A 27,780-nucleotide genomic window follows, 5' to 3' on the forward strand; every position below is an offset into this window, starting at 1 on the left:
CCGCCCGGAGACACATAGTAGGCGAAACATAGTCATCCCATATGTAGCTGGAGTGTCAGAGAAACTCAGGAGGATTTTCAACAAACACCATGTCCCTGTGTTTTTCAAACCTAGCAACACACTGAGACAAAAACTGGTACACCCAAAGGATCAAACACCAGAAGAAAAACAAAGCAATGTGGTATACGGAGTCCAGTGTAGCGAGGAATGCACAGATCTATACATTGGGGAGACAAAACAACTGCTCTCCAAGCGAATGGCTCAGCACAGGAGGGAGAACTCTACAGGGCAAAACTCAGCTGTCTTTCTACACTTAAAAGACAAGGAACACTCCTTTGAAGATAGCAAAGTCCAAATCTTGGATAAAGAAGACCGCTGTTTGAACGAGGCGTGAAAGAGGCGATTCATGTCAAGGTGGAGACACCATCTCTGATGGTCTCTCGACACCACTTGTCTGCTACATACAATGCTGTTCTAACATCTGTACCCCGGCGGATTCAGAACACTTCACACATCCATTCAGGCAACTCTCACAAGTAACACCTGTATCTAGGAGTTGCATGACACATTGGATAATCCTATCACAACTACACAGAATAAACACCTCTGCAAATTTCTTCAGATGTCACCTCTTTGAAGAGTTACAATGTGCCATTGTAAATGGATTAGTGGAAGAGTTTATATGACGAAAACTTCCCACACCAGTCAGTTGAACTGAAGAAGCTGTTCAGATGAGTATTGAAACATCTTCATTAATTACTCAGCAAGTCCAGTTGTTTTTAGATTGACCTATACTAGATATACCATGACCTGGATGAAAATATTCATAGTCATTTTGTGTATAGCTGTAGATATGACGAGAAAATAAATGTTTCCATACAAAAATCGAGTCTCAAAAGAGAGGATTCTTTTTAAAGTCACAAGGAACATTACTCTATTTGCTATGTAGTGCAGATAAAATGTCAAAACAGGATTCTTGAAAAACTTCAATTTCAGGATTATTAAATGTATTACCCAGGGAAATCCATTCAATGAGATATCTGGTGAGGGCTTATAAATTAAATTTAAAAGCTCTAAAATTTGGTTTTAAAGGACTTAACTTAACTGTAGCTCTCAACTTATGTAGGGCAATCTGTGCTTTTTTACCATTCCAAACAAAATTAATCAAAGCAGAATTGAGCTTTTTGATATCCAAATGTTTTATAAGCCGAGGGAGGTTAATTAATGGAAATATCAAAGACTTAAAGGAGAGCACTTGCCCCTTAAGGTTAAGGGAAGAATTGGCCCATTTAGTGGAAAAAACTTTCTGACATGCTGGAGTAATATTTAGTGCATATAAGTTGTTTAAATCCAAAGGAATTGTTAAACCTAAATATTTTATCTGAGTTTTTGGGGATTTAAGTTGAACATTTTTAAATATAGTGTTTGAAAGAGAACCATATATATTCATTACTTCATATTTGTCTACATTGACTTTATAATCAGAAAATTACTGGAATTCATGTAGCAAATCAAAAACAATTTTAATAGAAGACTCTGGATTCTTTTAAATTAGCAACAAATTGTCAGCAAAGGCTAATACTTTAAATTACTTATTATTGATAGTGATTCCCTTAATCAACATAGAGGAGTCAAGAAAACAAATTAATGGTTCTAAAGCAATATTAAATAAAAGGGGCAATAAAGGACAGCATTGCCTTGTACCTTTAAATATTTCAAAAGTTGATGACTTTGCTCCCCCAAAAATTATCTGAGTTATTAGTTTTAGGACATTTATAAAGATATTAAATATATTGGAAAAAGGGCCCATAATACCAAATTTACTTAGGCAAACAAATAGATGCTCACATGTGATATTATCAAATGCCTTTTCAGCGTCAATATTGAATATAGAGCTAGGAATTTTATGTTTTTTGGCAAAACATAAAATATGAATCAAAGCCCTAATATTTTTGACTCCTGATCTATTTTTAATAAACCCATTTTTGGCCTCAGAATTTACAGAGTAAAGACTTAAAGAAAGTCTCTCAGCCAGGGCCTTGGAAAGTATCTTAATATCCTGATTTAATAAAGAATTGGTCTAAAGGAGGAGGCAAGGAATAAATCTTTGTCTTTTTTTGGGATGACGCTAAGGTTCGAGAGTTCACTAGAGGATAGCCTTTTACCAAAAAATAAAATATCATTAAATAAATTAGTTAGAAAAGGCGATATTTTATCTTTCATAATTTTGTAGAAAGAAGGAATAAGACCATCAGGGCCACCCACTTTTGAAGTTTTCAGATTCTTAATAATATTGGACACTTCTTCAATGGAGATTGGACTATTTAGGCTTTCCAACTGCTCCTTCAAAATTTGTGGGATTTTACAACTCTCAAAAATAAATTTCTCTGAGTTTATATTAGGATTAGAGTACAATTCTTTATAATAATTTCTAAAGATATCCATTATTTTATTGGGATCATTTGTTAGCTGGTTAAGAAAGTCTTTAATCTTGATAAGTTTAGCCTGTTTATTTTTTGCCTTAGTCAAAAAAATTTTTTTTGCCTTGGTTGGCTTTATTACTTAAATTATTAAATTTAGTTTGTGAGTAAAATGCAAAAAATGTATGTCTAATCTTAATCCAGATTTTGAGTTCATCCAAAATGTTCTTATATTTTGTTCTGTTTAAATCGAAAATATAGGGCACTCTGTCTTTTACTTAACTCGAGAAAGTTATTGTGAACTTTTCCAAAATAGTGGGACTTAAATGAACGTTTCTCCTCTCTGACCACCACCTTCCAAGTTTCCCACATTAAGGAAGGGTCATTTAAATGTTCTTTGTTTTCATCTAGAAATAAATCCCATCTGTTATGTAGCATCTCAATAAAATCAGGGTTTTCTCTAAGAAAATCAGAAAAGGACCAACAAAGGATGTAGTTTTTTGGGGCTGGAGACTTGGAAACTAGGAGTGATATTGGAGCATGGTCAAATATGTCAATGTTTCCAATATGGGTCCCTATAGTTCTATGGATTAAATTGTTGGAAACTAAAATAAAGTCTATTCTTGTTCCAACATTATGAGCTAATGAAAAAAAGGCAATATCACTCTAGGGGGCAGATTTATCAAGGGTCACATTTCGAGGGTTAATAAACCTTCGAATATCGAATTCGAAGGATTTAGCGCAAATGCTTAGATCGAATGATCGAATAAAAATATTTCAATTGTTCAATCGAACAATAAAATCCTTCGAATCGAACAATTCGAATTATTTTAAGCGATCGATCGAAGGATTTTCATTTGATCAAAAAAAGGTTAGAAAAGTGCTGGGGAAGGTCCCCATAGGCTAACATTACACCTCGGTAGGTTTAAAGTGGCAAAGTATGAAGTAAAAGTATTTTTTAAAGAGACAGTACTTCGATTATCGAATGGTCGAATGGTCGAATAGTCGAACGATTTTTAGTTCGAATCGTTCGATTCGAAGTCGAAGGTCTTAGTCGAAGTAGCCAATTTGATGGTCGAAAAAAAAACATTCGAAAATCAAATTATTTTTCCTCTATTCCTTCACTCGAACTTAGTGAATGGGCTCCTTAGGGTGTACATGCAAAAGATGGCAAAAAAACTGTATAAAGGACAAGGGAAAGGAAAAAATGTATTACAATCTCAGCCTGGCAATTACAATCCTGTAAATCTGACATCTGTGGACAAACAATTTAAAATCACATTTAAGATTAAATTCTGGAGAATAATGAGTAATAATCAGCATGGCTTTATGAAGGATAGCTCATTCAAGACAAATTAAACAGCTTTTAAAGATGAGCTAAGTAGGGACTTGGACAGTGGGTTTGCAGTAGATAGTATGGTCTACTTAAATTGAAAGCATCCTAAACAGTGCCACTCAGACGTTTTTGGCATTAGTGGCTTTGGCATTAATGCTGTTTGCACGTAGATAGAAAACCGGTTTAAGAATTGTGTTCAGGGGTGTTTGTCAATTAAAGCCACAGGGGTCTGTATTGGGCCTAATTTATTTGTTATCTGCTGTGTATCCTGTGCCTTTTCTCCTTTTTCAACTTTGAATGACTGCCCCAATGGCTACAGCACAGGCTTATCAAATTAAAATCAATGGAGCAGGGGCAGGGAGCAGATCCATTTCTCTCAGCCTGCAAAATTACACAGGCTGAGAACAGCTGCAGCCTTCAACCTGTCTGTCCATAGCCTCATATAGGGCCGGAACAAGGGGTAGGTAGAAGAGGCAGCTGCCTAGGGCGCAATTATAGGGGGGTGCTTCCTCTAAAACTGTCTTCTGCCTACCCCTAGTACATGTTTGCATCCCTCAATCTTACTCCCCTTCCTTCCCTCTGTCACCCACCCCTCCATCGCTCAACCCTCCCTCCCCTCAGTCACTTACCCCTCGCTCCCCTCCATTGCGATCTCCTCCCTCCCCTGCATCGCGCTCCCCTCTGGTGCACTCTCCTCCCCTCTGTCGCTCACCCCTGCATTCCCCTACCTCCCCTTCATTGCTCTTCCCTTCACCATGGTCGGAGTGCCCAGCCGGCCTGCCCCAACCCTGCCCATATATTTGTTACACTAAGGGGCAGACATATCGCTGTGTGAAATTAGAGCTCACTACAGAAAAACTCTTTCCAAATTTCATATGAGATTTTTAGAAGTGTATGTATCAATAGGTGAAAGTTAAAGCAAACCATTTGGTAAATACACTTCTAAAAATTCCATAGGAATGAATAGAAAATGGGTGAGTTTTTCTGCAGTGAACTCCATACTTCCATACATAATTCCATACATGAAAAATCTGCCCCATAGTTCCCACATTGTTGGTAAAGAGGATTAAGGAGCCCACAAGGTGTCCCCCAAAGAATATTATAAAGCTGGTATCCATATAAATTGCATCAGAAATGCCCTAGTGAAATGCCCTAGTGTGTATCCAGTCCCACCAGTGCTTGACAATTGCATTACAATGTAACCCTCTGCCATCAAAAGTGTATAATTTACTAACACAGAGCAAATGTGCACCAGTGCAAATATAGCAATCAATCAGAAATATGGTTTGATGGTTAAACACGCAGAAGTCTGTTTAAAGTAAATGAGCTTCAGTGTACTTATAGATAAAATTACAAGAACTGTAAAAAATAACCAGTAGTAAGAATTACATTACTCTCTCTTCATTAGTCTTGTAAACTTAACATTCCACAGTGTACCATGAATCCTATTTAGAAGCACAATTGTCACCATGGGCATTTTTGGGAAAATGAAATGCTCTTTTTTTTCTACAAATCTAATGTCTTACTACTTTCTGTTTCTGTAGAATAACAATTTTGAGCTGCCCCTACCAGAAGAAGATGCTAACCCTAGGGGCGCTGCACTTCTGTCTCACTCCAGTGCTATTCGTACATACCTTTCTCTACTGGGACAGAGTAAGAAGGACTCAACACTTGAAGCTTGTGCTGGGGCACTCCAAAATCTTACAGCCAGCAAGGGGCAGGTGGGAAAATACAAAAACTAAATTATTTGCAGTTCATTGAGTAATGTTTTTTTTACAATATACCAATTTCATCCATATATACAGCAAATATACCAGAATATATTTCACTCTGTTTAAAAGTCTTTTATAAAGGCTCTAAAACCAGAGTAATTGAGGGGTTTCTTCAAATCAACCGTAAACATACTGTAACTGATGCTATTCTGTAACTGATGCGTTAGTCTGTTTGGGCAGATTGAATCACAGAAAATTCATAAAGATTACCATACCCAATTTTAATAAGTGCATCATTATTGTTCCTTGATATGTAATCTACTAGCACATTCTTGATACTATTCAGTGTTGTAGTAGGTATTTTACTACCTTGGTCAATGCACATTCATTCACTTGTACTCAGCTTTATACCCCCCTTTGTCCTCTCCCACTTTCTCCCTTTGTTAATCCCCAAACCTTATTTGTAGTCCTATTATTATTAAATAAAACAGAATAAAAAATACTGTTAATGAGTTGAAAGAGGTTGCCTGAGCAATCATTTCTTATTTTTGCCTACAGATGTCCAATGGAATGAGTCAAATCATTGGGTTACAAAACAAGGGGCTTCCCCAGATTACTCGTCTTTTGCAGTCAGGAAATGCGGATGTTGTGAAGACAGGATGCTCTTTGCTGAGCAACATGTCCCGTCACCCACCTCTTCACAAAACTATGGGTAACATACATATCAACAATTTCATCCATTGACATTCTTACCTTTCTAATATTTCTACTGTTTAATATGGCTAACTTTCTTACCCCTTTTTCTACCAGCTACCCAGGCTCTCCCTGATGTTTCACGACTCCTGTCTCAGTCCTCTGGAAAAACAATGAACTCTGAAGATATTCTGTCATCTGCTTGTTACACAATGAGAAACCTTGCCATGGCTGAACCTCAGATAGCTAAACAAAATATTTCAGCCAACCTCCTGGGAAACTTAGTCAATATGTGTAAAAGTGGGTGAGTTCTGTTTATCAAACTATTGTGTACACAGACACAATCTATGACACATACATACCATAGGGGTGGCTCAATGTTAACTTAACTTTTAGTACTTTATATAAAGTCCTATTTCTAGGAACTTTGCTAGATCATACTACAAGTTCATTTAAAGGTGTCTATGAAGGTTTTCATTCAACCATCACAAAAACTTAGGAGAATTTTCAAGACACATTCCATTCTGTTTTTCAAACAAAGCAATACCCTGAGCGAGAAATTAGTACACACAAAAGAGCAAACACCAAAGCACATGAAAAGTAATATGATATATGCTGTCCACTATAGTGAATGGTGTAGATCTATACATTGAAGAGACTAAATAACCTCTCAGTAAGAGAATGGCCAAGCATAGGAAGGCTAACTCCCCAGGAAAAGATTTAGTAATCTATCCACATCTTAAGAAAAACAGACACTCCTTTGAGGAGGATGTGCATATATTGGACAGAGAAGATGGTTTGAAACAGGTGTGAAAGAGGCAATTTATGCCATACAACCATTCCTGAACAGAAGAAGAGAACTGCAACGCTGGTCATTAACACACTTTAACATCCTTACCCTGGTGGTTTCACAATTATTCACACTGCCAATCAAGTACATTAAAAAATTAGCACCTGCCTAAATGAGAATCATGGTACCATTGGGACTGGATCACCATTATTCTAATATTTTTAGATTATCTTTTTCCTTGTATGGTACCAAACAATATAAAATGACTATGTCATTCCAGTTTTCAAAAAGTGTCTAACCCTGAGTAGGAAGTAGGAAAGTTATTTTTAAGCCTGAAATTATGAAACCTCACATGGGCCTGGGCTAAAAAAAAGTACAGTACAGAAGTCTGCTGGAGCAGCACTATTGACTTATCCATTTAAAAAAAAAATGTTTTCCCCTTACAGAATCCCTTTAAGGTGTTTTATTCCCTTTCAGAGCCTCTCCTAAGATTGGAGAAGCAGCCCGTGTCTTCCTGACTGACATGTGGGCTCAGAGGGAACTGCAGGGAGTTCTTAAACAGGTAAATTATTAACAAGTTAAGGTCAGTCAAATAGAAATGGAATCTCTTTTAATGTTGCAATAAAATGTGTTTTATTGTATTAAACATCCTATTAAAGAACTATTTCATTAATCTGTCTATATGTTATGCAATCTTGACACAAACAGGTGGGTGCCTTAACCACCCATGTCACTTTTCTCCACAGAAGATTGGCAAGTAATACACCAGATTGAATTTACAGTGTCATGATTTATTGCTGTATCCCAATCTTTATCTCATTAAAAACTGATTGTCCAGCCTATCAGCCTGTCACACAGACCTAAAAATCTATATACTAAAAGTCCTTTGCAAGAAAAGCATGAAACCCAAATTATTTTTTTATGAAAACATCCCTACCTGTTTTAACTGTATTTAAATATCTCAGTTGTCAATCATGTATTGCCTGCCCTGCCTCTATGCCTTAAGCACTAGCCTCTTTGTGTCTGTAGTTGTGTAGCAAGTGCATGGACATTAAGTCCCCTATTCCGTTGCATACACAAGATTTTGGGATGTTGCAAAGCTTCCATTAATGACAGTGTCCACAAAATGGCACCTGCCTGCTTGCTGTGATTGTGAATTCCAAGACTGAAGGAAACATAATAAAAGTAATTTATGTTTCAAATATTCATTTTATTGTTTTTTTAACAGATAAATAAACTGGACAAGACAGTATACTTTTCCATGTTGTATATACAGTCTTATACATTTCTTAGTATACTGTTTGGGGAAGGGGGGATATTAGTGTGGGGAGGGAATACAGGGAGAAAAGAGAGATGCACTTCATTTATTTACTTATTGCAGCTTTTAGCTCTATGTTGACCCAATTCATTTAGTTTGTGTAATACTGCTATGTGCTCCTTGCCTTAGCAGCATTTGTCTGCACAATTCTAATACTTGTGTTCATCTTCACACTCCCCACAAGGCTGTATTTTTAGTTTTCCGTTTGATTTTCCATCAGCTCTTCCATTGTCATGTTATATGGTGCTTCTTTGAGTACCTGCATTACTGTTGGGGCTGTTATTGATTTCCACTATCTGGCTATTACAGTTCTGACCTCAAATACCATGTGGTGTAGTATAAATGCTTCTCCGCTTTCAAGGTCTGGTGGAAATATTTGTAGCAACGCTATGGCTGGCATCAATGTTGTTGTGACATTCAACTTTGTGGCAATAATATCCTCCATTCATTTCCATAAGGGTGTTATTTTGGGACACTCCCAAAATATGTGTATTAGCGTGCCAACAGCTCCACATTGTCTCCAGCACAGGTGGCTGGGTATATGTGTACTAATTTGTGTGGGGTCAGATACCATTTCAATAGCAGTTTGGTATATTGTTCCAAGTGATTACCACATCTGGTGACTTTTTTAATTTTCTGGAAGACTCTTTCCCAGTCTGAGGTCTCCATTTGTAGTTGAAGTTTGTTTTCCCAACTGATCATTTGTTGGCTTTTGTTCTCAGAGTACTCTGACATCAGTAGTTTGTACAAAGATGATACCATTCCTTTTAGAATCTTGTCCTGGAGACAGATTCCAGCCACGTTTTTTGTGCCAGAGGAAATTTTGCCTGTGTGAAGAGGTAGTGGCATATTTGTAGATACTTAAAATGGTCCACATTAAAGTCAAAGTCAAAGTAAACTTTATTGTCATCTCAGCAGTATACAAATATACAGTGAGACGAGACGACGTGGCTCCAGCTAGTACATATCACAAAAAGGCACTTAAAAATACACAATAAATATGTAAATATGAAATGTGCAATATATTGGCAGAAATTGGTTATATACATGTGTAAACCTTTAGAATTGTGCAAATAAATTAACGGTTCACAAAGTTAAGTTAGGTGTGTCTGGAATGTAGTGGGAGGGCAGGCAGTGAGTTGAGGAATCTCATGGGGTAGTGCATATTGCTGTACTAAGGGAATGACTGAATGTGACTGTTTTGTAATAGCAAATCAATGTTCTGATTGCCTTGTTTTTTCAATTTTCGCAGTGATACTGTATCTTCCGTTGTTCTTTTTCTAGCCTGGTTATGGGCTGTAGTGGAGAGAGTTTGAATTTAAACTATTTGTGTTTCCTGGTTTTTCTCCAGATTGTGAGTAAGTCTTTGATTGTTTGTAAAGTGAGGTTGCTTTTGTGTGGATTAATGACTTTTTGAGACCATATGAGCTCTTCTATTTCCATTGGGAGTAAATCTTTTTTGTCAATGTCCACTCAATGTTTATCAGACTTCGTTATTGTCAAATATAGTACCGCTTCTAACATAATCGCCTTGTGATATTCCTTGAGGTTTGCCACTCCCAAGCCCCCTGAGAGTCTTGGTCTATATAAAGTGTCTTTTGCGATCTGTTTTCTCTTGCCATCCCAAATAAAGTCCAACACCAACCTCTGTATTGACAGAAAAAAATATTCTGGGGAATAGTAGGAGTATGGGAATCGTTCGTAGCATGCACAAAATCTTGGGAAAAAGTAAAATTTTTTACAATTGCTATGATATATAGGTCAGCTTTTATTGCAATATTTCTCTCTTGTTAAGGTACAGTGGTTGTGTTTATAAAGGGTGTGTATTATTTTGGTGAGTTTTATGCCTAAATAGCCAAGATAGTCTGTTCTCCAGTCAAATTCTATTGCTGTTGAAGATTATTTACTATTAAGGAGTTTAAGCATATAGGCAATGCTTGTATTTTCTCTAGGTTTATCTTATAGTAGGAGATGGTGCCAAAGTCTTTTATAATTTTTAAGAGATGTGGAATTGCAGTTTGTGGGTTGGTTGTCATGATAATGATGACATTGTCTGCATAGAGTTTGATTTTATGTTTCTTTCCTGCTATGTTTACCCCCTCTATTGTTTCAGTTTGTCTTATTTTCTGGGCTAAGAGTTCCATGGTCAAATCAAATATTAGGAGGGATAGGGGACAGCCCTGTCTTGTGCCATTTGTGAGGGCAGATTCATGGGATAGAAACCCTGACACATTTACTTGTGCTTCTGGGTTTGAGGGCAAAGCTAAGGTTGCTTTAGTAAATTGGGTTCCCAAGTTGAAGTACTTCATTGCACCTGATCAAAGCCTTCTCTGCATCTAAGGAAAGCAACAACAGTGGAGTGTGTGTATTTTGTGCTATTTGAATGAGATCAATCATACGGCTGGTGGCGTCTGTAGCCTGTCATTTTTTAATAAAGCCTACTTGACATTTGGTACTCCCAAGCCCTCTCAAAGTCTTGGTCTATGGATAGCAGGACTCATTGAAGCCGAGTTGCTAACGGTTTGGCATATATCTTTACATCTGTATTTAGGAGGGCTATTGGCCTGTTGTTCTGGACCAGCTCTGGGGCCTTTCCTGGTTTTGGGATTGTGGAGATAATCACAGTCAGCATCTCTCTGGTGGGAATGTCACTTTTTCCTGTTGTTCTTGGTTCAGGAGGAGGAGATGGGGTGCTAATTGGTTAGAAAATTCCCTGTAATAAACATTAGAGAATCCATCTGGGCCAGGCACTTTGTGTAGGGGTAGAGCCTTAATTGCTTCCTGTTTTTCTGTTAGAGAAAGGGGTGCATTCAGCAGTTCTTGTTGTTCTACAGACAGTTTGGGAAGGTTTAGGGTGTTAAGGAATTGTTCAATGGCCTGTAGAGGGCTGAGGTAGGGTACCATTGTCTTTAAGGTTATAAAGATTGGTATAATATTCTGCAAATGTATTGGCTATATCTTTCAGGTTGTAAAGAGTTGTATCACGGTGTGTAAGCGTGACTATTGAGGATTTGGCTCTTTTATTTAACCTGTATAGCTAAGTAGTTTGTTGCAATTTCACATTTGACTATGTCTATTGTTTTCAATTTGTCTCTAAGGTCTTGTATTTGACTCTCCCTTTTTCCTGTGGGATTTTTTTTTTGATAAGGGTTGTGAGAGCGGTCCGTTTTTCGCAAAGGTCTTTTTTTGTTTGAGTCCTTTGTTTTTTAAGGCGACTGTTTTGTTGGATTAGTAGACCTCTGATTGTAGCTTTATGGGCACACCATTTAGTGGCCTGTGTGATATTGGGGGTGTCATTTTCCCTGAAAATGTCTGGATCTTCTTGTCGAAAACGGGGTCTGTTAGAAGCATCAGTAATAATCTCCTGCTCAATAGTCACACTCACCAGACCATGATCTGACCATCCTATAGAGATGTCTGTTGTAATAATGTTGCGTCTGTGAGAAACATGTCTATCCTGGAATACTTTTTTTATGTTGGGGCATAGTATGTGTTGTCTGTGGCTGTTGGGTGTAGAGTTCTCCATATGTCATAGAGCCCTTCCATATGAAACATCTTTCTGAGCTTAGTGGCATTTGCTAGTTTTCTTTTGTAATAAACTCTAGAGGCTTGTGTTAGGTATGCAGAGTTAGTGGTGTCTATGGTTGGATCTGGGGGAAGGTTGAAGTCACCTCCCATTATGAGTAATCCTTGTTTCATTTGACTCAGTTTGGAGAAAATCTTGTGTAGAATGGGAATTTGACCTTCATTTGGAACATGCACATTTAACAAAGTATATGTTACATTTTTTATACAGCCTACTACAATAAGGGCTCTGCCATTTGGGTGACACCACTCATCTGTCACCACCAGTCCAAGATAATTTTTAGCTAAAATGGCAACTCCAGCTATTTTAGTTTGCATGGAAGCTACTCGTATAACTGGATATTTAGAGTTTTGGAGTTGTATTGGGTCATGCTTTCTAAAATGTGTCTCTTGCTACCAGATTAAATCTGATTTTTGAATTTGAGCTTCATTCCAGAGTTTAGGTCTTTTTCTTTTGTATGGGGAGTTTAAGCCCTGTACATTAAGTGACATACGCTTTATATACATTTTAGTCTATTGGTATCCGCTGTGAGGTGACCCACCTGACTATTAATGTCCCTCTGTACCTTGGATATCTGGGTGATAGTCGAATGGAGTTACAATACAAACATTCTATAATTATTGAAGTGTCTTCAAAATTGTTAGTAAAAAATAGGGAAAAAAGTAACCTTAAAAATATTAACTGGGTAGCATAGCTAGCTGGTACATTTTCCCGGTGCTAACCGGCAATAGATATGTACTCCCATGTGGTGGAAGGCAGTAGCATCTGCAGTGTTAAGGCATATTGAAGTTGCTATGTTGTCCTTTTGTTACTGGTACCTGGTTCTTTGGATGTAGTAATTTAAACTAATAAACTCTTCACTAACTTAGATGTAACCAGTTGACCCATAGTTTTAGTTATGAACTTTCATAACACTAGAATAACCTGTTTCCTGTTCATTGTCATTCCTCAAGTGGTGCTGGTGTTAAGAAATGTTGAATTTTGTTCCTCTCTATAGACAGCACTCTTGGTAAGATTTCAACAGGTACTTTAGTTTGCGATACTTTTGTGGGTCGAAACTTCTCTTTTCCGTTGATTACAGTGCGTTGGTGATGATGTTCTCAATGGCTTGGTGTTGGTGTGGTTTGCTAACTCTGGCCAACTTTAGAAGAAAGTGATAAATGTTTTGATGTGCTAGGTGCGCTAAGGTTCAACTCTTCCAGCATCACTGTTGCTGCTGTTGGTGACAGCGCGAAGTATGCTTTGTTATCCTTCAGAATGATCAGCTTAGTGGGAAATCCCCATCTGTAGGGAATCCCATGGTTGTGTAGAACTGTGGCTGAAATTCTTTTCTCCGCTGTATTGTCTGTGTAGAGAGGTCTGCAAATATGTTGAGCTCTTTGTAGTGATCTGGGAGATGCTTTGCATTGTGGTGTGCTTGTTGTATTTGCTCCTTGGCCTGGAAGAAATGTATTCGGGAAATTGTGTCCCTAGGGGCTGTTCTTGGTGCATTTTTGGATTTAGTCTATCCGCATGATCGAGTGTCCAATATGCAGTAATAGTGCCTCAAACAATGCCTGCAAATATACTTCTAGGCCATCCTGTTTAATTTCTTCCAATATGACCCTAAAACACAGGTTATTGTGCCTATTTCAGTCCTCCAAATCTGCCAGCTTGGATTTCAGTCCGGCTACTTTCTCCTCTAATGCATGTGTTGTATCCACTATCGCATTGTGTGCCATGACAAGCTCTTTACCTTCTAGGTGGTCAGTACACTCCCCTATGGAGTGGAGCTCTGTCTTTAGTTCTTTTACCGCACCAACCTGTGTAAGTTTATATATTATATTAATAATAATATATACCTCAACCCTCTTACTATGGTTTTGGTTCTTTTGAGCAAGCAGACAATGAATCCACACCAATAAGCATATATCAAAGTGATATATTGTAAAATAAATCAATTGCTTGTTATACATAAATGATTACACTTGATTAATGTATAACAATGATTACTAAACAATAATTATAATATTAAAAGTTACACATTGTTGGGTCTGGACCTCGGTGAGAGACCTTTCCAATGATTCAGCCAACGCCCTTATCAATGTTGCAATCAGAGAAGGAAGTTTATTGAGATACAGAATACAAGCATTCAGTAGCTCGGGTGAGAATGTTATGCTGGTCTCGACCCTTGCACAGATATTTATTAGGTTACAGGTTATAATCCAAAAGCATTGAGTTATACATGATTGGCTAAAATGTTACTTGCAAAATAATGCTAAGCCAAATATTCTTATATGGGAATAAACTTATATGGGAGAAAAGGATAACTCTCAGAATGGCCACCTGTGGAGGAAAAATTATACCATACAAACACTCACCCTCCTATGTCTCACTGGTCAAACCACTACAGCCAGTCCGTGCAGAGACTGTCGTCAATTGTAGTAGGTTGGAGTTGTCGTGCTCTAGATCTGGTCAGTGGTGGGCTTGGCTTTACTGGGGGTTTCGCAACCTCTTGTTTTGGCACCGTTTGGGCAGTTGGAGGTACTGACGATTTACAGTGTTATGCGTGCACCCAGTATGACATGCCATCCAGGTCACTGACATAGGTGATGTAAGTAGCACTTGGAATGGTCCTTTCCACCTGGGTTCCAAAGGGGATTTCCTGATGTGGTTTCGTTAATATACCCAATCTCCAGGCTTCAGTCGATGTGGTTCCAATGGCTGTTCCACTGGCTGAGCAGTTTGCACCTGTGATTTAATCAAAGACATATTATGTGAGAGTTGTATACAGTACTGTGCTATATCATCGCTACAGGTTCTGAGTTCTGTAGGGACGGTCATGGCAACATTAGTATTCATTTTTCTCCCGTACAAAATTTCATGAGGGGACAGTCCATGCTTTGCAGTGGGAGTGCACCTCATCAATGTGAGTACCAGAGGGAGGGCTTTGACCCAGGAACACCCTATTTGTTTGGTAGCCTTTGCTAGTTTAGCTTTTAGTGTGCCATTTGTCCTTTCTACAAGCCCCGAAGCTTCTGGCATGTAGGGGGTATGTAATTATTATTTTATGGTAAAAGCAGAACAGACAGTATTCATGAGGTGGTTATCAAAATGGGTCCCTCTATCAGAACTAATTTGTAGTGGGACCCCAAAGCGAAGTATGATTTCTCTCACAATCAGTCTGGCTGTGGTGTGAGCATCGGCTTTTACTACTGGGAAGGCTTCTGGCAAATTGGAAAAAATATCGACACACACCAGGACATATTTATATCTTTGGCAAGGTGGCATTTCTAAGAAAACCAAGGGTGTGCCAGAATTGGGAAATTGTTCGCATCATCCCCCCCTTTTCCCAAGTGTGAAGCACTATGGGAAACTAAGGCTAAGTGGAGAAATAGTGATTTTGGGGCAACAAGTAGTTTGCCACGAATATATGGTCCTTTGGGACTCTTTGTACGCCCTTGTCGAATCCAGGATGCAATTTCAGTGGGAGGAGCATTCTGTTGGAGGGCCATTAGTTGTCATGTGGACAAAGGGAACGGGGCACCTATGGAAACAGATGCAATTAGGGTAGGTCAGGAATAAGATTGAATCGCATCTTTAGCAGAAATGTCAGCAGCATTGTTACCCAGGGACACATAATCAGTACAATTGGTGTGTGCTGCACATTTGATAATAGCTACAGAATTAGGCAACAGTATTGCATTTAAAAGTTCAGCAACAAGCTTATGGTGGGCAATAGGTTTTCCAGACGAAGTGAGGTAGCAACGCTCTTTCCATAATTGTCCGAAGGAATGAGCCACACCTACAGAATATGCGCTTTCAGAGAAAATATTGACATCTTTTCCAATTGAAAGTGTGCAGGCTTTAGTCAAAGCTTTTAGTTCAACTGCTTGGGCAGAATAGTCCAGTACTATTTCGGAATCGATAAGGTGGGGGAGTGTTGGGAATGGAAGGAAAGGACTGAACAATAGCATAGGATGCTAACAGCGAGCCATCAGGAGATCGGGAACAGCTGCCATCTACGAACAGATCAAAGTCAACATGGGGAAGTGGGCAGTCTGTTAAATCAGGGCGTGGAGACAGGATGGAGTCTAAGAAGGAGTCACAGTTGTGGTTTAGATCAAATGAATCTTCGTCTAGGCAGGCCACATCAGTAGGTAGTAGAGTGGCTGGGTTCAGTGATGAGGATCTCTTAAGGGTCAGGTTTGGATTGGTTAATAACGACAGCTCATATCAGGATAGTCTTGCAGAGGATAGGTGACAAGTATGTGCAGAATTGAACAGGGCAAATAGAGAGTGGGGACAACATAGGACATGTGCACTGGAAAGTACAACATCACTGCATTTGTCGACCAAGAGTGCAGCGGCAGCTAAGGAGCGCAGGCAGCCTGGAAGACCTCTAGCAATGGGGTCAAGTTTATAACTGTAATATGCTACAGGTCTTTGCTTGTCGAGGAAGGCTTGAGTGAGAACTCCAGCGGCATGGCAATTGAGTTCATGACAGTAAAGGGTAAAGGGCTTTGAATAATCAGCCAGTCCAAGGGCAGGTGCCATGGTTAACATATGAGTGAGTGTGAAAAAGCTGGAAGCAAACTCTTCAGTGGGAATAAGTGGGGTAGAACGTCCAGGGGATGACTGAGAGAGCAGCTCATATTGGGGTTTGTGAGTTCGGAATAGTTAGGAAACCTGCAGTAACCGATCATTCCAAGGTTCGGAGAGCACCTACATTAGGAGGAAGAGGTAGATTGATTATGAGGGAGACCTGCTTGGGTGACAAATGACATAACCCTTGTGATATACAGTGACCTAGGTACTGGACTTGGGTTTTACAAAATTGTAGCTTTTGAGGAGAAACCTTGTGTCCTCCTGCGGCCAAATGGCATAGGAGAGCATGGGTATCGGTCTTACAGGCCTCCTCGGAAGGAGATGCAACCAAAATGTCATCAACGTATTGGAAAAGGACAGAGCCTTGGGAGGGTTGGAACGTATCCAAAAATTCCTTGAGGGCCGCCTGGAACAAGGCTGGAGAGTCGATGAAGCCCATTGGCGCACGTCTGTGCGTATATTGAAGGCCATCAAAGGTAAAGGCAAACAACCATTGAGACTCAGGATTGATAGGGATACTATGAAAGGCTTGACATAAGTCAAGCACCGAAAAATGGGTTGCCTCAGGTGGAATTTGACTGAGAACGGTAGAGGGATTCGGTGACAGGGGAGATCGTGGGATTACTATCTTGTTAATGGCACGGAGATCTTGGACAAATCGGCAAATAAGGTCTCTTACAACGGGAGCAATGCCTGCACGAGTGGCTAATGAAATTGGATATTGAGGAATTCGAGGAATAGGCTTGGAAGGGTCAATTTGGATCTTTATAGGGGTGATGGGCATATAGCCAACATCATTGGAAGCAGTAGCCCACACATGTTGAGGGACAGTGAGGAGTTCAGGAGGTAAAGTCATTGGGGCTGGGTCTGAGGACTCTTCGGGAATCGGCATTGGGAAGCAAGTTGGGACTCAGGATTCCTGTTCCTGTTGTACCAAAGACATAGTTAAGCAAGAGACAGTGGCGGCAGGTACAGAGGATGCAGGAATGTCTAAGTAGACACCATCAGGCGAGCAGTAGACAGTAGCACCGAGTTTGCAAAGCAGGTCCCTGCCAAGGAGATTTATAGGAGAGTCTGAGGAAAGAAGGAAACTATGTACTGCTGTGAGAGGTCCTACCTGAACAGATACTTCTTGGGTTAGCGGAAGCTGCTGTGGAGTGTTACTTACACCAACAGTAGAGATAGTATGACCTGACAAAGGGAGGTGAGGAGGATGGTCATCACACCGCAGTAGTGAGCAGGAAGCCCCTGTATCAATGAGGCAAGAAACTGGAGAACCATGTGCTTAGGGGTTTCGACGTCTCAGCATTATCTCGGTTTACACTTGCCCCAGGCTCTACTGCACTGCTCTAGGGCTAAGGATAGTTTGCCCCTAATAGGCAATTGCGGGCCAAGTAACCAGGTTGCTGACAGGAATAAAACAGTCTAGGAGGGGGGTTCGGGGCATAAGTTTGATAAGATGTTTGAATCAGGCTGCTGACAGGTTTAAAGCAACTTAAAGCAAACAAATCATCTGAAAAGGATAAGTATTTCTTAACTGCTATTTTATATTAAGGTTTATATTTAACTACTGTGGTTTTATTTTTTTAAGGGTTTTTTTTCTGTCTTGGGTGCTAAACAGCAAAGTTTGGTGTGCTAGTGTGCTTACAGCAAGTTTGTCACAACCTGCTTTACTTTGCAGTTTTCCCTCCGTTTGAGGGGGTGGGGTTTGATTAGTTGCACCTGAACAGACTGTATAAATAGAACCCCTGGCACTCCAGTGGAGCTTGCTCTAGTGTTAGCTTCTCTTAAGTGTTTGCTCGTTAAGTGGGGGATCTGTAAATGGAGTTATAAACACTGGAGTTGAAAACTAAAGGAGGTTCAAACTAGGTCAAAAGTTTTGTTCTAAACTCTCATTTTTATTTTATATATTTATTTTTATTTTTTACTGTTTTGATCTGTAACTGGGATAATGAGTGCTAGCAAGATTGAAGGTCTGACTCAGTGCACAGTCTGCCATATGTATGCAGATTTGGAGCATCCAAAATGCTTACCTCTGTGGTGGTTGTGAGCAAATTGCCACTTTGGAGGCTCAAGTTAGAGCACTAGAGCAACAAATTGCAACACTGCAACTGGGGGAGGAGTGAGGGGGGCATACAGTTTACCAGCTAAGGAGGTCCCTCTGTTACAAGGAAAACAGAATAATACTAACTTAACGTATAATTCTTCACTAAGTAATGCACATTTCAAAAGTAAAAGTAGTAACCTCCGCTGTATGCTGGCAAATGCACGGAGTTTGTCAGGTAAAATGGGAGACCTAGAATTAATTGCATGCTCTAAAAATTATGATATAATTTGTATCACTGAGACCTGGTGGGATGAAACATGTGACTGGATTGTGAATTTAAATGGTTACACCCTTTTTAGGAGGGACAGAGGGATTAAAAAGGGTGGAGGAGTGTGTTTGTATGTAAAGCCTGAATTAAAGCCATGCGCTAAAGAAATAAAAATAGCTGGCACTGGTGAGGGTGTAGAATCACTCTGGGTAGAGATTTTGACTGGGCAAAAGGTAACAAAAAGAATTATCATTGGTGTATGCTATAAACCACCTCGTATAAGTGTCGAGTATGAAGCCCAGCTACTCTTGCAGATACAAGCGGCTTCACAGCTGGGTCAAGTTGTTGCTATGGGTGACTTCAATTATCCAGACTGGGGTAATGGGGGTTGCTAAGACAGAAAAAGCTAGTAGGTTTGTAAATATGCTGAATGACAACTTTTTATTCCAGCTCGTTCAAAAACCTACTAGGAATAACTCTCTTTTGGACCTTGTAATAACTAACAATACTGAACTCATCTCTAACATTTGTGTGGGTGAGCATTTAGGGAATAGTGATCATAACATGGTCTCCTTTGAGATTCTGTTGCAGAAGCAATTCTATAAGGGAGTAACTAAAACACTAAATTTCAGACGTGCAAACTTTGACAGTATAAGGGCATCTCTGCAACATATTAAGTGGGAAATGCTTTTCACAGGGTTAAACAGAACAAAAATGGGAAGTCTTTAAAATGCTGCTTAATAAATATACTTGTCAGTATATTCCACTTGTAAGCAAGGAACGTCGTTGCAAAGCAAAACCTTTTTGGTTCAATAGAAGCGTTGGTGTTGAGGTGGGTAAGAAAAGACGTGCTTTTAAGGCTTTCAAGTTAGCTGGTACAGCCGAAACATTTATAAGGTACAAGGAGGCCAATAAATCATGCAATGATGCTATAAGGTAAGCTAAAATTGCTATAGAAAAGGAAATTGCAGCAAGCAGTAAAAAAAATCCAAAATTATTTTTTAAATATGTTAATAGTAAAAAAATGAAGCAGGAAGGGGTGGGACCCTTACTATCAGAGGGGGGTCAGCTGGTTGATGAAAACAAAATAAAAGCGCAGATTCTGAACTCATATTTTTCATCTGTCTACACAAATGAGGAACCAGTAAGTGAAGGTTTCCTTCTTAACAGTCCCAATTCTAGTAATACAACTAATGATGCATGGTTCACACATGAAGAAATTCAAAAGAGACTTGAACATGTTAAGATTAACAAAGGTCCAGGGCCAGATGGTATTCATCCCAGGGTAATTAGCGAGCTTAGCTCTGTGATTGCCAAACCTCTTTACTTAATTTTTCAGGATTCATTGAGATCTGGCATAGTGCCGAGAGACTGTCGAATTGCTAATGTGGTGCCTCTATTCAAAAAAGGATCCCGTTCTCAGCCTCACAACTATAGGCCAGTTAGTCTGACGTCAGTGGTAGGAAAGCTTTTCGAAGGGTTAATAAAGGATAAGATACTGGACTTCATAGCAAATCATAATACTATGAGTTTGTGCCAGCATGGTTTTATGCGTAATAGATCTTGCCAGACTAACTTAATTTCTTTTTACGAGAATGTAAGTAGAGACCTCAATTCTGGGATGGCAGTGGATGTGATTTACTTAGACTTTGCTAAAGCATTTGATACAGTGCCACACAAAAGGTTACTGGTTAAATTAAGGAATGTTGGCCTGGAACATAGTATTTGTACCTGGATAGAGAACTGGCTAAAAGATAGACTACAAAGAGTGGTGGTAAATGGAACATTTTCTAATTGGACCAGTGTTGTTAGTGGAGTATCGCAGGGCTCTGTACTAGGTCCCTTGCTTTTCAACTTGGTTATTAATGACCTGGAGGTGGGCATTGAAAGTACTGTTTCTATTTTTGCAGATGATACTAAATTGTGCAGAACTATAGGTTCCATGCAGGATGGTGCCACTTTGCAAAGTGATTTGTCTAAACTGGAAAACTGGGCAGCAAACTGGAAAATGAGGTTCAATGTTGATAAATGCAAGGTTATGCACTTTGGCAAAAATAATATAAATGCAAGTTATACACTAAATGGCAATGTGTTGGGAGTTTCCTTAAATGAAAAGGATCTAGGGGCCTTTGTAGATAACACGTTGTCTAATTCTGGGCAGTGCCATTCTGTGGCTACTAAAGCAAATAAAGTTCTGTCTTGCATAAAAAAGGGCATTAACTCAAGGGATGAAAACATAATTATGCCTCTTTATAGGTCCCTGGTAAGGCCTCATCTGGAGTATGCAGTTCAGTTTTGGACTCCAGTCCTTAAGAGGGATATAAATGAGCTGGAGAGAGTGCAGAGACGTGCAACTAAATTGGTTAGAGGGACGGAAGACTTAAATTATGAGGGTAGACTGTCAAGGTTGGGGTTGTTTTCTCTGGAAAAAAGGCACTTGCGAGGGGACATGATTACACTTTACAAGGACATTATAGACAAATAGCAGGGAACCTTTTTACCCATAAAGAGGATCACCGTACCAAAGGCCACCCCTTTAGACTAGAAGAAAAGAACTTTCATTTGAAGCAACGTAGAGGGTTCTTCACAGTCAGGACAGTGAGGTTGTGGAATGCACTGCCGGGTGATGTTGTGATGGCTGATTCAGTTAATGCCTTTAAGAATGGCTTGGATGATTTTTTGGACAGACATAATATCAAAGGCTATTGTGATACTAAACTCTATAGTTAGTATAGATATGGATGCTGGGTTTTCATTTGGAGGGGTTGAACTTGATGGACTTTGTCTTTTTTCAACCCAATTTAACTATGTAACTAAGATAAGAGGGTTGAGGGGGAGGAACAGTAGAGTTGGTGGGAGGTGAGGTTTGGGAGGATAGGAGGTAGGCGGGGCAGGAGGAGGAGTATAGGTAGAGGGTTGAGTTGGAGGAGGAGAGAAGGAAGTGGGCTGAGTGGGAGGAGCAGTGTAGGAAGTGAAAAAGGGAGGTGAGGTTTGGTAGGGCGGATAGCCACGCCCTCTACCGCGCCCTCGGTAGGGTGCAGGGTTTGAGTACGGAGTATAGGCTGGTGGAGGAAAAGAAGGGAAACTAGTGGAGGCAAGCATTACTTTAACCTGTTCTAGCTGTTGTTTAGTATCGTCTAAAATATTTTTCATTTCTGTACTGGGAGAATTACGGCGAAACAAGGCAAAAATTCACCCATCCCTTGTAAGCATCATCATGTTGTCTTGTCCCAGGCTCCTCTGGCTTCTCCAGCTCCCCAGCTGCCTCCTTCTTCCTCCCAGCTGCCTACCCCTTTTCCTCTGTCCAGTGTACTATTATTCTGGGTTCTCACCTGCCCCAACAGAAACCCTCCCAACTGCCAAGATGCTGTGATAAACCCCCAACTTGCCTACATCCTGTTGAGCAAGTTTTCTCGCATACAGTAAGTTGATTTATTCTCCCCACAGCAGACATAGGATTTAGTAGTAACAGGAAACCCTTTGTTATGATAATTAGGCCTTCATGTAAGTTCCCTGAAAAACTGCTTTCCTAAAAAATACCAAAATCAAGACGGCAATTTCTTACACCTGGTCTGAGCATAAGCCTGCTTGAAATTCTGACATTCTTTAAGTGCGGGTAGCGATATTGTGTCGGCTGCACATTGCACTGCTCTGTGTGTACTTTGTGTGCGTTTTGGACTTGCAGTCTCCAGTGTGGATGCATCTGTGAACATGCGGAGCCGCCATCTTGACTGTCTTCAGAGTGTTGGGCCATATCTGAAGTTTTTTTTACCATAGAACTCGGTAAGCATCAATGGTTACTTCTTTCCTTCTACCCTTTTTGTTGCTGGAGTGTTGGTTTATCACTCTGCTCTGTTGATGTGCCTTTTCAGGGCCAATCTCCATTAAGTAGAGCCTTAATGTGCAGGAGCTCTTACTACGCACTGCTACTCCATCAAGGACCAAGTCTGCCCAAATTTAAGTAATTTATGTAGTGAAACTAAAGTTTATTTTGCTCAGCTAACCTGACAGAAATCAGGTTATAGTCATTATATAATATAAACAATTATTATAGTGTGCTTCACCTCAATTCATATGTAATAAAAGGTTTAAATGAGAAACAAAATATGTAAAAAATATTTTCAAAAAACCTAAAAAAATTGCCTTTAAAAAGAGAGTTACTCTTTTTCTTTTATAGGAAAATGGGTTTTGCTCATAGTGAACATGTACACGTTGCCCTTATATTTAACCTATTGGAGCTGAGCAAGTTATTGATCAAGTAAAGGAAAAGAGTGTGGCATTAGATGTGGTCCTCTTTCAATGGGCATGCATAGACCTAGATTTTATCGGACCAGAAGCAAAACTGTCAGATCAGTTTGGCTAAAATGTATTAACTGAGCTCAAAGTATGTAAACAAAGACATACCTTATTAGTAATAAAAGGTACAAGTTTGCCCAGGAGCAGTAACCAATACAAACCAATGAGATCTTTGCTTTTAAACAGATGATCAGTAAATGCTTTTTGATGATTGGTTGATATGGGATACTGCTCCTGGGGTAATGTAATATGCTTTGTTAGTGCAAAAACTTTTACAAACATGCTTGCAATCGTTAGTGACCATGTTTCCTCCTTTTTTGACTGATTAAAGATCTCAACGACTCTCTCTCAAAGTTTTCAACCAAATTGCTTTTGGGAACATTCACAGTGTATGTTATAAAATCTTTTCAACCATTTTTTGCAACAAAATATTTATATTTGCAATTCAGATTTGTAATACAATAAAAGCCTAACGAAGAATATTACTTTGCAACAGACAAATTTTTATTCGCAAAGTTTTGCTCTTTGCCAATTTTTTTACATTTCCCCCTAGAAACAGGTGGTTGGGCACCTTAGGTACATCTAATAGAAATCATTCACCCTTAGCATCACACACACACATCTATCTGTCTATCTATCTATCTGTTTTATGGATTATCCTACTTTTCCAATGATTTTTATATTATGTTATTACTTTTATTATCTTCCTCTAAATTGCTCTTCTCACTGATGCCCCCCCTCTCCTCTATAGTGCAGTTATTTTCTGCATTCCCAGGTATTGTAGGTAACTGCTTGTGAATTAAAACAGCAATGCCTTCAGTTTGGCAGGAGCATGCTTTCATGTGCCGCAGCATATATACATATATACAATATATTTGCTGCAGCAGGCACTAAACAAACAAGCCCAAAAATGTTGGGGGCCATTGTTATTAGGTTGTACATTAGAAGCAAGATGGTCCCACTTCTAAATAACCAAAGATTAAAAAAAAATATATATATATATATATATATATATATATATATATATATATATATATATATATATATATATAATCTACAGTCTGGTCATTTCCCTATGGGACCAGACTGTAAATTATATCCCTATAAACGGCGCGTTCTGACGTCAGAACGCACCGTTTATTTGAGTCAGCACTTCCGACACGCTGCTCAGTACTTCCGTCTCCCTGCAGCTTTACCTCCGCTCTTGCCCCCTCCCATCTGACTGCCAGGATTAAATGTTACTTTCGCAGCAGCACAAGCAGCACACGCAGCACGGAACACTCCTCCTTTCCTGGGAGGCAAAACTCTAAGCCACGGGCAGCTGCGCTGTCAGACGTGACGTCTAAGGAGGCGGAGTTTTGACCTTATATGGCGCCGATTCCCTCCCCCTCCTGTTAGGAGCAGCGCCGCTTGTTTAGTGCTGAGTGACTGCTGCAGCCTGACACAGTGCTCGGGCTGCCAAATAGCCCTGTTGCTGCTTCTAATGCAATGGCAACACAGGCAGGGCAGGCTCTCTAAGAGCAGCAGCAGAAAGGCTTGTGCTCCAAAAGAAAATAATTGGGGGGATGATCAGCGCAGAGGTTGTTCCTGGGCACATTTGGGATAGGCTGGGATTGAGGGGATCTTGCAGAGTAGATGGAAGCGAACAAAACTAAGCCCTCTATCCCCTAGAAATGAAACCTTTGTCAGTCCTCAGATACTGGCCCTCATTGCTTCGATCTCAGTCATGTCTCACTCCCCCCCTCCAGCACATCAAGTTTCGCTACCTGCCTCTCCATTTTCACTCTGTCTAGGCCCCCTCTTCGATCTCCCTTCCCCTCACATGGTCTCTCTCTGTTCTTGCCTCCCCTCTTTTCCACCAACCCTCCCAGTTTTTGCATAACTTCTCTCTCTCAGTCTCTCTCTCTCAACCCTTGTTCCCCCTCCCACCTTCAATCTCCCTCCTTCCCTGGCCTTTCTCCTTTGATGTTACCCATGGCAGACAAGAAGGCAAGGGGAGAAAAAATTAGGAATTCAACTACAGGTACTGTAGAACAGCAAGTGGGACAGAAGCAAAACAGACTAATTTTGTAGTTCATAAAGCAAAGCCAGACATCTTTAGGAATCACGACACTGCACCTAGAAATTGTAGATTATAATGCATAATGTACACCTTGCTATAATTTATAAAGATATTAGAAGTCACCTCGGAGTTATGTGACCTGTATAAAAGCACTCGGCCTTCGGCCTCGTGCTTTTATATGGTCACACAACTCCTCGGTAACATAATATCTTTATAAATTACAGTAGGGGGTACATTATCCACTATATATATATATATATATAGATATACACATATATATCTATATATATATATATATATATATATATATATATATATATATATATATATATTGTGACAACTAGACCTCTAGGGGTACCTGGGTCAGTGTCTTGGGCCGCTTTCCACAGTATTTTAGGGTAAGCAAAGCACTCACAGAAGTCGTTCTCCTTAAAGACGAGTGCCTGCATTTTATTCTGTTCTGTCTTTGGTAATAAGCACACAAAGAAATGAAGACAAGGTAAAATAAACTTTTGCACCAGAGCACTAACTACAGTTGAGTGGCTTTCCCAACTTAACAGCAAAAGAACCAAAATATATAACACAATCACAGGTAACCAGTACATTCCCTGTGCAGTGCAGATCCTGCTCTCTCTCTAATATTCAATACATCTTTTATGTTTTCCTGTTTTAACAGCAAGGTCTTGACAAGAGTATGATGGGATCCCTAGCAAGCACAGCACTCAGGAATACTATACCACGGGTCTTTAATTGATAACTGACAAAGTATTTTAGGTGAGAATTTTTGTTAACATTTTGCAGCAACATCATTGTGTCCCTTGTCCATTGCATCAACTGAGCCATGGTCTAGTGGCTAGTCAACTGCAGCAATAAATTACTCACTACAGTAGAACCCCTATTTTAAGTTTTTCAAGGGACCAGAAAAAATCCTGGAAAATGTAAAATCAGGGAAATGTATTATGCATAATATATAGGTGCGACCACAAAACAACAATGTTAAATGAGGGAAAACTTAAAATCAGTGGATGTCAAAAGGGGGTTCTATTGTATAGTGCTTGCCCTGCCATGCGTTGCTAATAGAACAAACAATGTTGTTCCATTGGTTAATTGCTTTATTTTTTAATCATGCTATTAAATCCTGCCGAATTCATTGTATAGAACTATTTTAACAAATAATAATAATAAATAATGGTTTCCCGGCATATCAACTCTTTCTTATGATCGTATGCTCTTTATATGAACCCTACATTAGTTTATCCCTTAGTAATGAGTTTCCCTGCCCAAATTTGGACTCTGCTTTTATACATTAGAGCAGTGATCCCCAACCAGTAGCTTGTGAGCAACATGTTGCTCCCCAACCCCTTGGATGTTGCTCCCAGTGGCCTCAAAGCAGGTCTTATTTTCTAATTCCAGGCTTGGAGGCAAGTCTTGGTTGCAGTGCCGGGCCAACGCGGGCAGGCCCCCTAGGCAGCCTGGCCTGGCAAAGCGCCCAATACGCTAGTGCGCATGCGCGGAAAAATACGAGTGCGCACCTTTGTTTTTCGCGCATGCGCACTAGTATTTTTCGTGCATGCGCACTCGTGCAAACGCGCACGTCGCCCACAGCAGGCACCGGACTAGGGAATAGCAGAGAAGGTGCGTGCCTGGCGCACCTCCAGCATTGCGCCCTAGGCATGTGCCTACTCTGCCTACCCCTAGTTCCGGCCCTGCTTGGTTGTAAAATAAATGTATTGAAATGTTTGCAATTGCTATTCGTCAGCTACTGTTTATCATGATGGTTATAATTTGTTATAATTAAAATAACAATATTAAAACAATTTTATTTCTCCCTCCTACAGAATTCAAGCCTATATGAGAAACTCATCCATGGTCAACAATAATCTGATTCTTAACAGATGAGGAGTACAATTGAGATACAGGTACTGGATCAGTTATCCAGATTGCTTGGGACCTGGGATCTTTTTGTAATTTGGATCCCTTTACCTTAAGTATAAAACTCATTAAAACATGAAATAAACCCAATAGCATCATACCACCAAAGTGAATTCAAGCAACATAGTTATGATCAAATACAAGGTAGTGTTTTATAACTACAGATAAAAATGAAATAATTTTTAAATATTTGTATTATTTGCTTAAAATTTAATCTATGAGAGATGGCCTTGCCACAATTTGGAGATTTCTGGATAATGGGTTTCTGGATAAGGGATCCCATACCTGTAATATATTATGTGTATAAGGCAGTTTTTACCAAAATGTATACAGTATGTGCTGCATGTTTCGTTGCAAAATGTTTTCTTAAAATAAATGCACAGTTAGCATGGTGTCTAATAGCCATACCTCCCAACTGTCCCGTTTTCAGAGGGACAGTTCCTCTTTTAACAGCTCTTCCTGCAGTCTAATTTTTACTGGAAAGTCCAGTTTTTCTCTGCACTGAACAGCAAGAAAAAGAAACAAAGTTTCTAACTTAATTGGCTTTTGGCAGAGAGCCCAGAACAGCCACGGCAGCAAATAAGATACTTTTGTAACAATTTCGAGATAAGAAAATAAGTAATTGTAACAATATGAGATAACAGGTCCCTTGGGAGAGTTTAGACTCACAGCTTAAAGGGCAATTCACCTTTATTAGCTACGCGCGACAAAATGTTGGGAGGTATGTTATAGC

At 39.6% G+C, this 27,780-nt stretch overlaps 1 protein-coding gene across 1 annotated transcript in view; it reads left to right on the forward strand.

The window, feature by feature from the left end:
- The window catches only part of pkp1.L (plakophilin 1 L homeolog), a 56,938-nt gene extending 29,699 nt beyond the window's left edge, over positions 1-27,239 (forward strand). Inside the window, exons 9-14 of the mRNA XM_018246540.2 lie at positions 5,301-5,477; positions 6,027-6,180; positions 6,279-6,465; positions 7,429-7,513; positions 25,792-25,889; positions 26,954-27,239. Of these exons, the coding sequence (XP_018102029.1) occupies positions 5,301-5,477; positions 6,027-6,180; positions 6,279-6,465; positions 7,429-7,513; positions 25,792-25,869 (681 nt within the window). The 3' untranslated portion in view covers positions 25,870-25,889; positions 26,954-27,239. The remainder of the gene's footprint in view (positions 1-5,300; positions 5,478-6,026; positions 6,181-6,278; positions 6,466-7,428; positions 7,514-25,791; positions 25,890-26,953) is intronic.
- Positions 27,240-27,780: the final 541 nt, after the last annotated feature.

Source organism: Xenopus laevis, chromosome 2L (genome assembly GCF_017654675.1).
Source record: "Xenopus laevis strain J_2021 chromosome 2L, Xenopus_laevis_v10.1, whole genome shotgun sequence".
NCBI classification, from domain to species: Eukaryota; Metazoa; Chordata; class Amphibia; order Anura; family Pipidae; genus Xenopus; species Xenopus laevis.